This window comes from Mesocricetus auratus, unplaced genomic scaffold, assembly GCF_017639785.1.
Source record: "Mesocricetus auratus isolate SY011 unplaced genomic scaffold, BCM_Maur_2.0 Super-Scaffold_100676, whole genome shotgun sequence".
Taxonomy (NCBI): domain Eukaryota; kingdom Metazoa; phylum Chordata; class Mammalia; order Rodentia; family Cricetidae; genus Mesocricetus; species Mesocricetus auratus.
The window spans coordinates 90,911,254-90,924,122 of NW_024429266.1; the positions used below are offsets into that span (position 1 = coordinate 90,911,254).

The following is a 12,869-nucleotide window of genomic DNA, read 5'->3' on the forward strand; positions in this document are numbered from 1 at the left end:
GGTCCCTGTTGACTGACCCCGCAGGCCAGGGCACTGAAGTGCTGACCTAGCATTCCTGAACGTATTTCCTCCATAATAAATGTAACAATATTTACTTTAGAAAGCCTAAAGAAGCCGGGTGTTGGTGGCGCATGCCTTTAATCCCAGCACTCGGGAGGCAGAGGCAGGCAGATTTCTGTGAGTTCGAGGCAAGCCTGGTCTACAGAGCGAGTTCCAGGACAGCCTCTAAAACAATACAGAGAAACCCTGGCTGGAAAAAAAAAAAGCCTAAAGAAATAAAGTTGATGTTCCTCTGTCCTGCCTTTTTCATTTCCTTAGTTTCGCACTAGAGGCAACCGCTAATCAGTTTCATGTGTAGCCTTTCAGTTCTTGTCTCTGTAGTTTTACTACTTGTTTATGTGTTTAAGAATAATGCAAAGGGGTGTGGGCAAAAAAAATACAAAATGTTAATATAAAATGCTACTTCATGTAGGTTACACACACACACACACACACACACACACACACACAGAAAGTTTTTAAACAGGATCTTGTTATATAGCCCAGGCTGACCTGGAACTCACTATGTAGCCCAGGCTGCCCTCAAACTTGAAGTCCTCCTCTCTCAGCCTCTCAAGCGCTAGGGCTGCAGGCATGGCCAAATATGTCTGGCTATTTTTACTTCATATTTTAAAAATATATCTGTATTGTATTGTAATTTACATTTCATTTTTAGGCAGCTTCACTGTGTAGCCCAGGCTGGCCTGGAATGTACTATATCTACCTGCCTCTGCCTTCTAAGTCCTGAGATTAAATGCTTACACAGCTGCGTCCAGTGCAATTTACTTATTACATCTAACATAGTGTTACATTTAACACGCTGATGTTTACAGAGCTATGTAGATAAATACGAACGCAGTTCATTAGTTTCAACTGCCACATTACACTCAGCAAACATATATTGTTTTCGTTCACTCATTCATTCTCCTAGCAAGAAATACTTCGATGCTACACCTACACTAATCCCTAGCGGAACTGTAAACACATTTTAAATGAAGGAAGGGAGGCAGTGTTTCATCACGAGCTATCTCAAGCTATCTAATTTTGGCTGTTTTTCTCTTTTAAACCACTGACGTTGTTTACACTTCTCAAAGCGTGGCAGAAGTTCTCGGAGATCTCCTAGCGGCCCCTTGGCCACCAGGAACGGTTCTGGTGCCGGGAGCCGGCACGTGGCGTGCGAGTGCAGACTGGGCACAAATCTCAAGGTCTCCGATCTGAGGAGGGCGAGCGTCAGCAATCTGCGGCAGGGTCGACAGTTTACGGCGTGGAGCGCGTCCCGTCAGGCCAGACCACGCCCGAGGCAGCAGAGCGCTGGCTGCCAGGCGCCTCTCGAAAGACGCAACGGACGCCAGGCGGTTGCTATGGGAACCACGGGGCCCGGGCCGCCAGCATCCTTGTCGCTCTCAGAGCGCTTCTCCTTCCGGTTCTCCGTCCCCCGCCCTCCCTGTCTCTGTCCGTGGTGTCCGTCCATGCCGTAGGGACTCCCCCCCTCACCCCCACCACTCTCTTTTCCTCTCGATTCCGGCTCGCCCTGGACCGGGTCGCCATCTTGACGCCTGGTCCAAGATGGCGACCCGAGCCACAGGCCGCACGGGACCATCTGCGAGGCCGCGCATGCGTGAACTTGGGCACCGGAGGGCGGGCGGGTGGGGTAGTGACGTCAAGACGTCGCCCCGCCCCTGAGGTCGCCCCGCCCTCCGGACCCGCTCCGCCTTCCTCCCGCCCCGAAACCCGGAAGTGGAGGAGGAGGCGCGGCGGCGGAGCCGCAGAAGCTGGCTGAGCCCTGCCCAGGAGCGAGTGTGGGGTTGGGGGCGGGGGGCGGGGCTCGGCAGCCCCGGCGGCCCGGCCTGGACGGGGCGGGGGGAGGCCATGGCCTCCGCGGAGTTGCAGGGGAAGTACCAGAAGCTGGCGCAGGAGTACTCGAAGGTACCCGTCGCGGGTAGGGAGGCAGGGGTCCCTGGCCCTGCGGCCTCGGCTCGCCTCGCCTCGGCAGCGCTTTGGGACGGCGGGGGATGCTGAGGGCTCCTCTTCTCCTCCACCTCCCGCTTCCACCATTACGGTGCCTCCACCTGCCCCTCCAGGGAGATAGGGCCGGGCGGTGTCTGGGTCCGCGTGCGTCTCTGCAGACAGGAGCTGGAGTTTGATTCTTCTCGCTGGCAGTGGGATGACAGAAACCCAGGGCTCAGCCTTTGGTGCTGGCGTGAGAGGAAGGGAGGAATTGAGGGACCACCCCTTTGCTCGCTGCTTCCTCAGTTTGCCCAGCCCGACGATGGGGAAGAGCACCGTTCTCCCTTCCCGAGGGGATGGTTTAAGGATAAAGAGACTTATCTGCCTCCACATCAGTTGGGGAGGGTAATGTATCATCCCTGTGAACTGTCTCCCCGGGACAGGTGCTGTAGAATACAGATGGTGTCTCCACTGATTTTGACAGCTTGCGTGGTGGGGCCGTGTCCTTTTTTTCTTGTGTCTTCCTTACTGGATTGGGGCAGTGCTCTCAGCAGGCTCTCCTTAATGTACAACATTATGCAAAAATAGGGACCTGGTTCTCTGTAGTGTCAGACTTTCAAATGGTGAAACCTTTTTTCTTGGACAAGGGTGGGTGCAGTTTCTGCCTTAATATTCTAATGAAGTTATTAAAGCAGAATCTCATGCCTTTGGAAATGATTCAGTAGTCACGTCCAATTTTTAGTTTTCTTGGCATTCATAGACTTAATGAAAAGATTTAGCCCTTCTTATATTTTTGATAAACCAAAAAACCCTTATGATTTTATTAAGCATATATTTGGGAAGGTAAAAATTAAACATTTAAGGAAAAATGAAGCCTGCACCTGAACGTGCACTCTAAGTCTTCAGCATCAGATGGGAGCCTTTGGTGATGCTTGGCAAACCCCCTCTACATTTCCATTTGAAATCCTGTTAGGAGTCTGTAGCTCCATGTCAGAGTTGTCTTTTGAGGAGGACTTCCTTGTTTGAAAGAGCCAGCAGTTTGAAACAACTCCATATGATGAAGGAGGGTGGGTGGAGAATGGCAGTGCCCAGATTTGCCACTGCTATTTTGGGGTTGGAAATGTTTTGTGCATATAAAGCAAGGGGACTGATTTCTATCTCTGGACAGTAAACAAGCTTGAAAGACGGTTCCAAATGGCCAGTGAGTAGTTCCAGAAAGGCACAGGGCAGTGATCACATTGCTGAAATAATTACATCTCCTCCTGAAGTAATAAGAGATGTTGAAAGATTTTATTCTTTTGGGTATATCAGCCTGTTCAACAAACTCATGTTACTATGTGCACCCTGCAAACAGTGTGCCCGGGGTCACTTGAGCAAGCCAGAGTTCCAGCTGCAGAATCTTCTGTAATAGACTCTTCAAATGTGGGATATAGTTATGATATGGCATGACGAGTGACATTCAGTGCAGCACAGAGGAGCGGTCATTGGGTAAGGGTAGAATTTACTTAGACGAGGGAGTGGGTAAGGGTGTTGGAGAAAGTGGCAGCTTTCCATGTAAAGAAATTAGCCCGTGTTTGCTGTCATGAAAGCCCCTTATGATACATGGTGGAATGTGTCAAGGCAGGCGGGGGGGGCAGTGGATTTTGTAAAATAGGATGTGTGCAATGGGGAAGAAGTCGAAGAAACCTATGTCTGCCCATCCCTCCATCCATCCATCAAATTTATTAGTGTGTGTGTGTGTGTGTGTGTGTGTGTGTGTGTGTGTGTGTGTGTGTGGTGGTCAGGAGACAGCTTTGCGAGTTGCTTTTCTTCACCATGTAGGTTCCAGGGATTAAACTTAGATCATTAGGATTGGTGACAAGAGCAATTATGGTTGGGCCATCTTGCCATCTTCCAAAGATCTTCTCTAGGAAGTGAGTGGTGTTACGTTTTGGAAAGAAGCTGGGAACTATTTGGTTGAAATAGATCATTGGACCACACCGGAAGAAAATGTAGGGTTGACTAAAGTTAGTGACTGGCATGGAGAGGAGTTTTGGTTTAAAAATACTTTTATTTTCCTCCTTTTGGAGGGCCTGCTTTGCTCATAGCACTGGATTCAGAAAGATAATGAAGCGTGTAAATGCTGCCCTTCATCCTCAGGACTTGATGAGTGAGGGAAGACAGAGCTGGCCGAGTTCTGAGGTGAAGGGTTGCCAAGGATTGATAGCCCAAGGAGGGTGGAGTGGGAGCAAAGGGGTACTTTAAAGTTGTAGACTTAGAATTCAGGGATGCAGGACGTGTTAAAGTTGCATGTTTCCTGTGTCAGCTTGAGGTGGTGTTGGGGATAATTGCTGACATGTTTTTAAATGGCGATGGACTCACTAAAAATGGGAACAAAAACTAGTTCTTTTAAATATCCTGTAAAGATGAACTTGGAGAGTTAGTCTGAGTGTGGGAGAGGGGGACACCTGTAGGAATGGTGTGCCAGGGAGGAGCTGCTAAAGAGGTCTGCTGGGCGTGGGGGTCATCTCCCCTGTTGGGCCAGACCATTTCTCATTCTTTTGTTTGCACTGCCATGTGCATTTCTGAATATAGACACAAAGAAGCTGGGTGAGGTGGCTCAAACCTGAGGCAGGGGGATTGCTGTGAGTTTTCTATGTGGACGAGAATTCCAGACTAGCCTGCACTACAGTGTAAGATCCTGTCTCAACTCAAACACCACACACACACACACACACACACACACAGAGAGAGAGAGAGAGAGAGAGAGAGAGAGAGAGAGAGAGAGAGAGAGAGGCAGAAATTGGTTAAGACTTCATGTGCTTTTTATTTCCTGTCAACTCTAGTGCAAAGCAATTTCTAGACTAGATAGATCTCTACCCTTGATGGCCTTGTGCCCACAGAAGAAGTATTTTACCTTTTTTATCGCCTTTCCTGGTACACAGATTGTAGTCTGATACTGAAATCTACTTGCATTGCTCTTGTACCTTATTTAGGATGCTAAATGTTACTATGTAAAAGGAGAAAAGCAGGCAGGGTTCCTGAAGGGAACATTTGCGTTCCTCCTCACCCCCTTCCCAAAGATCTTAGCCTTTGTTTGGGGAAGGGCATTTCCTTACTCAATTACATGGGGCAGATATTTTTCCTTGAGGATTTTTTTTCAAGAATGACATTAGTTTTGGAATAACATTGCAGTAGAACACATGCAGTAGTAAACTATGGGAAAATTCAGAGAGGTTGGGGTAAGGTAAAGTTCTCAATGACAAAATACTGTGATTTGAATACACACTGTGTTAGTAACCTCGTGTTGCCACAGCAGAGTTTCCCAGGAAGCAAAGGACTTGTATAAAGGCCTAGTTATTTAGCCCACTGTTTTGGAGGGTCAGAGTCCAGACGTGGAGTAGTTCAGGCTTAGTGTGAGCACCTCTTGACCGCTCATGGGGCACGGTGAGTGCAGCCGCTGGATCTTGATAGGAGCAAGCAAGCACTTGATTAGATCTCACACCCGCAGCTTGGGCAGAGGAAAAACAGCACGGTTCTGCATTCCCCTGAGGGCATGCCCCTAGTGACCTGGGAACACAGCACCCACCCCCAAGAAACAAAGCCTGTCTTTCCCAGACACCAGTGTGTGACCTTTAGGGGACACTTATCTTCAAACCTGAGCACATGATCATCTTTTGAAGAATGTTATCAGTAAAATAGCCTTTGTTCCACAAAAGCTTTGTGTTTTTAAAGCTCTCTTTGCAGCCTTAAGAACCAGTAGGCTAGCCAAACATTCTTATTTTCTCAGCAGTTTACTTTGTGATTGATGCGCTACTTATGAAGACAGATGGCCTCTGGGATCCTTGCAGACATGTATGCTAATACAGAGCTACTTGGGAAAGGACCAGTTTGGGTCCAGTTGGCTCTCCAGATAATGGGACTTGGTGGATCCTGATCCACCACCAGCCCTGAAAGAAGTAGCCTCGGTCTGGATGGCATGAAAATTGAATGCCAGTTTTCTTTAATCTTTTTTTTTCCCCCTGAGACAGGGTTTCTCTGGGTAATAGCCTTGGTTGTCCTGGGACTCACTTTGTAGATAAGACTGGTCTGGAACTCATGGAGATTCATCTTCTTCTGCCTCCCAAGTGGTGGGATTAAAGGCGTGAGCCGCCATTTCTTTAATCCTGACGTGTAGGTTTCAGTAGCCAAAGTGGGACAGCTCTGTGTTTGATGCTGTGTGCACGAAGGGCGGTGCTCTTTTTCTTTGCTGCCCAGTAGGGTAGCCTTGTGTGGAAATTAATTTACATTTATTTATTTGTTAGTGTGTGTGCGTGTGTGCGTGCGTGTGTGTGTGTGTGTGTGTGTGTGTGTGTGTGTGAGAGAGAGAGAGAGAGAGAGTGTGAGTGTGTGTGTGCGCGCGTGCATGGGTACACATTCATGTGCGACAGCAGCTGTGCGGAGGTCAGAGGACAGCTTGTCGTTCTCAGTTCTTTTCTACCATGTAGGTTCCTGAGATGGAGTTTGACTTGTCAGTTTTGGTGGCAAGTGCTCTTACTGACTGAGCCATTTCACTGGCCCCATGTCTAGAGGCTTAACACTCAAAAATGAAGCTAGAAAGGCCGAGGAATTGAAATTTAGATTTTATTTACTCTTAATAATTGCAAAAGCATGACTCGTAGCTATCCTGTTGGACAGTGATCATTGAAACCCTGGCTTTGCACCTCAAATGTGTTTGAGTAAGCCAGTGGAGAACCCCCCCACCAGTGACAAGTTGTGGCCTAGTAGGTTCGGGGTGAGGCCTGAATTTGCTCCCATGCTGCTGATGGAGCTGTCCAAAGACCAGATGTACAAAGACAAGGTCTGGCATGCTCTTCTCCTGCCGAGGGAAAGCTTACCTGAGAGCCTTGCTGGTAGTAGTTTTGTCTTAGCCCATTTTCTTTTATGAAGATAGGGCCGGAAGAAAGGGTTCCACCTGACGGCCTGCCTGAGAGGAGGCTTTTCCTTTACCAGGGACAACGTAAGCCCTGCCCCTCACTCCCCCACAGTGTGTGCCTGCCTGGGTTTTCCTCCTTCCCGGGGTAGGAAGGCTGGGTACCACAGAGAAAGACCAGCAGATATTGGTAGAAGGGCAGAATGATTCAGGTGTTAGGCCTGGATCCAGGGTTAGGGGTCATCTGGCCAGGCACTGTAGCTGAGACCTGCACATAGCTTTAGTACTCACAAACTGTTGTTTGTGGTGAGTTGTGGGTTGTGGTGAGGTGTGGGATTGTCTCTCGTGCACCTTGTTTTATAATGAAGAGAAGGTGTGTATTTAAAGTTCATTGTATAGGGGTGTAAACACCGTTTATAAATGTCAGCATGTCTACAGTGTGAAAGTGGCCACGTTAGAACAGTTTCCACATAGGCAGTGGTTGGGTTTACATGGGAAAAGCCACGTGCATGACTCATTTCTTCCCCTCCAGCATCTTCCAGTTGCTGTGGTTGTGAAGTCAAACACCCGTCTTCTTCAGCCCGTGATCCTAACAGAGGTTGTTAGAATGATCTGAGGATTTATTGCCACTCCCTGGGTCTCTAGAGAAGTATCTGTGTCATAGGCTGATTGGGGACTCAGGCTGGCTGGTAGAGTTGGGCCTCGGGCTCTTGAGGATTCTTAATGCCCACCAGGACACGGAGAAGTATCGTGGAGAAGGACACTAGTGATGTACCCTCTTATTGCCATTACATTTGCCACCTATGTACAGTAATTCATTTGAATAACTAAACATTCCTCGAGTTTTCTATCTACAGCAGTGATCTTTTGTTGTGAGCAGGAATTGTACAGAAGTGTGTGCTGTGGTTTCTCCCATGAAGTTCAATTGGTATGTTAGAGGTGCAGACAGAAACTCACAGTAACCGTAAACTTTCCAGGTTTAAAGAGTAAAACGAAGACAAAACACAAACAAGCCCAGAGGAGCTGAGGGGCAAGCTCACTGCGGGCCGTAGGAGGTGATCGGGAAGAGAAGTGGGCCAGAAGAGAAAAGTGGCCTCCCAGAAGCCGTGGAGTTTGCTGGTTCTCAGTGAAGACAACCTCGGCGTCAGTGTTGAGATGAACCTCACTAGGAGCTGGGTGGGCAGTGAGAAGGGGCTTTTAACGGCTGTGGAGGAGGCACCGAGAGCCACTGCTCCTCCACCTGATGTCACAGAGGAGCCACTGCTGCTGTGAGAAACCAGGCTGTGTTGTCTTCAGGGCCATTTCCTGTGCAATGGAGACATGGGACAGTTGCTTCTCAAATACATCAATGTGAATCAGCCTCCAAACCCGCCTCCTGCAAGTGTTGGTGTCTGGATGCTAATCATGTAACTATCTAAAACAGAACCAGGTGGTGAATGCTGTAGAGGAGGAAGCTGGGTTCTGAAGGAACAGACCAGGCCTTGTAAAGAGCTGGTTCATTGAGCAGCACGGGGTCACAGTAGGCTGGTGTGCAGGAGAGCATCCAGTGCCAGCAAGTGTAGCACCACTGGTCTTCACTGGCCGCCTAGATAAATATCTCCAGTGAGAGTTTCGTTATTAGTTTCACCAAAGTCATACTTTGAGTTGTCAGTTTAGCAAGCAGGGTTTAGCAAAGGAAAACCCAGATCGTTTTGTTGTTGTTATGATCAGTTAGATTGGATGCCACACAGTTACTTGAAAGCTCCCTTTTTAACATTGGTCTATTCAGTTTGTTCTAAATAGTCTTCATTGTATCTTAGAAATGAATGATAAGATTTTATTGCATTTTGGAAATATTCTGCCGTCTGATGGATCTGGAAGTGATGAGTTTAGTATCAGTGAAGTGCCCTAGACTTTAGGCAGTCACTAGAAGCTTATGCATACCATACCGAGAAGATAAATGCTAGATCACATTTAGAACGGGGGTCAGAAATGACACCTAAAGTTTGAAGTGGGTGTGGTAATCCCAGTGCGGGGAGGCAGAGGTCAGCGGAGCAGGAGTTCAAGGCCATCTTCAGCTATAAGCAAGTTCCATGCCAGCCTGGACTATATGCTACTCTGTTTCCATCTTCTGGTTATGTGATTGGAAGGTTTTCACCCTGCTAGGCGGGTAGCTCATTGTCCTCAAGGGTGTTTATCTCTTAGAAAGTAGAAAGCTACATAATGGATGTCAGTATTAAAACAACGTTTCTCTTCTTGGACTTCTAGCATAGAGGTTAGCAGACTTTTTCTGTAAAGAGCTGCCCAGTAAATAATGTAGTCCTGAGATGCTGTGACTGCTGTTACAGTTGCCCGTCTTTCACTGCGGTACTGTACATAAGTACAGGAGTATGGCTACATTCCAAGAAAACCTCAAGTTAAGCAGCAGGCTTTTGATCTCAGACCTTAGTTTGCCAACCCCTTAAAAAAATTACCTGGACAGTGATGATGCAGGCTTTTAATCCCAACATTCTAGGAGGCAGAGACAGGTGGCTCTCTGTGAGTTCGAGGCCAGTCTGATCTACAGAGTGAGTTCCAGGACATCCAAGACTGTTACACAGTGAAACTCTGTCTTGATAAACAACAACAAAAACCAAACCAAAAATACAACAAAAAAGAATTAGATTTTTGTCTATGTGGGTGTTTGCTATGTGTGTTTGGGTACCCTTGGAGGCCAGAGGGCATCAGAACCTCTGGGAGCTAGAGTGACCGGTATTTAAGGCTCACCTGGCACGGACACCGGGAACTGAACTTGGGTCCTCTGGAAGAGCAGCAGGAGCTCTTAACTGCTGATCTCTCCAGTCTCTTAAAAATTTTATACCTATACTTTAAAAAAAAGAGACAAAATATAGTATTGCTAACTATCTTAAAATATTTCATCGTTCCTTTTAAATTATACATATTTTAGAGAGACATACATATCTGTACACATGTGTGAGCAGATGTGGAGGCCAGAAGAGAACATCAGGTGTCCTGCAGAACTCTGCATGTGTCCCTTAGAGACAGTGTCTCCCGCCAAACCAGAGGCTTGCATGTCCTCAGCTGACTAGAGACCAGAGACCAGCAAGCCCCAGCCGCTTTCCTGTTTTGCCCTGCCTCAGAATTGGGATTATGGTGTGTGTGGAAATGCCTGGCTTGTTATGTGCATGTTGAGATTCAAACACTGGTCCTTGCGATTGTACAGCATCCTTCTAGTCCTAGAATCTTGTTTGTGAGACATGGTCTTGTAGCTCACGTAGGCTGCCTGGAACTATTATACAACAGGCTGGCCTCAAACCCCAGGCAGGTTTCCTGCCTCAGCCTCCTGGGTGGTTGGGAATAGCGGTGTGAGTCACCACCCTTGGCAAAGAGTATATTCGTTACAAACAGCAGCCATATGTTGTACTTCCTTCTCTCTCTTATCCTTCAGCACAGTGCCATAGATGGGCAAACGAATAAACACACCTTGAAGAACGGTGTCTTGAATCCATTCTAATGTGAGATCTCTGCTTCCCTCTGCGGGACACTGTGTCAGAGGGGCTTTCATGTAGTGTCCTATCTGGTTCTCACAGCGCCCTAGCAAAGAAGGGGACAGGGCAGATGCGTTTGCCTATAACGCAGACATGTGCCTGAAGCTCAGCCATCTAAGGGAAGACCTTATTGCCTGGTAGATGGTGGGACATGGATTTAGATATGCTCCCTGTTGTAGCTGTGAGCTGTGCCTCTTCACTTCCTAGAGGGAGAAGCCAAAGATGCTTGTCTTTTCTTTCTAATCTTAAACTTCCTGTTTTGTTTTAAGACGCCCATGAAGGTCTAGTGTTCTACTATTCCCATTTTCTTGGCACAGAAAAGAGTCACTTCTGTTCTCCTTCCGTAGGAGACAGATCTGAGCTGAGCAAGGTTAGAGTCTTCCTCCCTCCCTTCCTTCCTTCCTTCCTTCCTTCCTTCCTTCCTTCCTTCCTTCCTTCCTTCCTTCCTCCCTCCCTCCCTCCCTCCCTCCCTCCCTTCAATTTGAGGCAAGGTCTTCCTGTAAACTAGTCCAGGACTATAAACTAGTGCTGCCTAAGTTCCTGCCTCCCCAGCGGCTCACTCAGGTTCTGGGATCTGTGAGTCACTATACCTGGTGAAATAGATCCTTTTTAAAGCTCATAGATACAATGATCCCATTGCAGTTTCTCAGAGGACTCAGTCATTCAGTGTCTCTGTTGAGCTCCTGAGCATTAGCCTGACAGCCTCTTGTTTCAGCCGCATAGACTCAATGTTTACACTTACCTGTGCTGTGTCCTTTGCTGAGAGCACTTCCCCTCACTGTGGGAGAGGTTTTACCCTCTAGAGCCAGCCAGTGGTGTATACACAGCTATGGACATCAGTGAGAACACTTCCCCTCACTGTGGGAGGGGTTTTACCCCCTAGAGCCAGCCAGTGGTGGATACACAGCTATAGGCATAAGTAGAAATTTACCAACTGCTTTAGTTTTATTTGATATTTACCATTACAAAGCCAGGAAGATGGCCCAGCAAGTCATGCCAAGTAGGCTTGTCAGCAAGCCCAACACAGTCATACACACACACACATACATGTGCATACACACATGTCTACATAGTAAATAACTGCAAAACAGTTACGCATACATTTTTAAAAAGTAACATGGGGAAAAAGCTCAAGTTCTATCTACCTCATTACCTAAGGATAAGGTCCATCTTACCGGCCCACCTTTCTCTCAAAAACTCTGTAAAGCAGTAGCTGGCATCATAGCAATTGAGTCAAAACTGCTCCTAATCTCATCAGTCCATCTCTCTGTTCTGTGACATGATGTCCTTATCTCTACAGTGGAGGGGAGGACATAACTGCCTCCTTAGGATTGTGAATACTGGGTGTGATGCAAGTGTGTGTGGGGGGGGGGCAGAGAACAAGCTCAGTGTTATTCCTCAGGTGCTGTTGAGAGAGGGTCTGTCACTGGCCCGGACTTATCAGCAAGTGTGTGTGTGTGTGTGTGTGTGTGTGTGTGTGTGTGTGTGTGTGTAGGGGCAGAGAACAAGCTCAGTGTTATTCCTCAGGTGCTGTTGAGAGAGGGTCTGTCACTGGCCCGGACTTATCAGCAAGCTAGGCTGACTGGTTAGTAAGCCCAGAGATGTCTTCAACTCCCCAGTTCACCACGCCCCTCCCCTTCATAAACAAAACAAACTCATAGATGGGTTCATGTCCTCCGTGCTTGCAAGACAAGCACTTTGTGTGTGATTTTTAAAACTGAACTTGCCTCAACTGATGGCCGACGACAGTCTGCTGTTGTGGTGGCATTCTGTGGTGACGGCAGCTGTATGTCTGATACTGGGTACCAGGTCCCCCGAGTCTGTTGATGTCCTACACTCTGTTCATTTCTTATTCTGTTGTTTGTTCACTTGTGTTTTACAAATCAACAGTGTTCAGAATTTCAAGAAAATGATAATTTTCCTCTTCATTTTGAAATTTGATTTTTATTTTATGTATATGAGTGTTTGTCTGCATGTATGTGTCTGTGTCATGCAGACACATGTGTGCAGTAGTCTTGGAGGCCAGAAGAGAGCATTGGATGCCCTGGGACTGGGATGCACAATGTGGGTGCTGGAAATTGAACTCAAGTCCTATAGAAAAGCAGTCAGTACTCTTAACCACTGGCCCCTCTCTAGCCCCACGTTTTCTTTTATTGTATCATTTAAATTCAGAGCATGACTTACAAAGAATATAAATCCATATAAAGATAGGTAGGAGGCCTGGGTTTTATTTTTATTTTACTTATCTTTTTAGTGAATTCATGCTTGGCCTTTGCTCTGCCACAGAACTACAGTCCCAGCCCAGGGGACACAGATTTCTAGTGACTAAATTTGTGTCATTGGGGACTTATCTTCTGTGTTCCACTTGACAAGTTATTACATGTATTTCCTTTTCAGGGACAAATAGTGTTTGTTGTCACACAAGTGCAAACACACACATACACACACAAGTGTATGTGCAATAT

General features: G+C 47.3%; 1 protein-coding gene across 2 annotated transcripts in view; it reads left to right on the forward strand.

Moving 5' to 3' along the window:
* The first annotated feature begins 1,832 nt into the window (after positions 1 to 1,832).
* Ppp1r21 (protein phosphatase 1 regulatory subunit 21) overlaps positions 1,833 to 12,869 on the forward strand; it is a 61,736-nt gene continuing 50,699 nt past the window's right edge. For both annotated transcript variants that reach the window (XM_005077280.4, XM_021231326.2), the window contains exon 1: positions 1,833 to 1,965. In XM_005077280.4, coding sequence (XP_005077337.1) covers positions 1,909 to 1,965 — 57 coding nt within the window. In that variant the 5' untranslated portion in view covers positions 1,833 to 1,908. The remainder of the gene's footprint in view (positions 1,966 to 12,869) is intronic.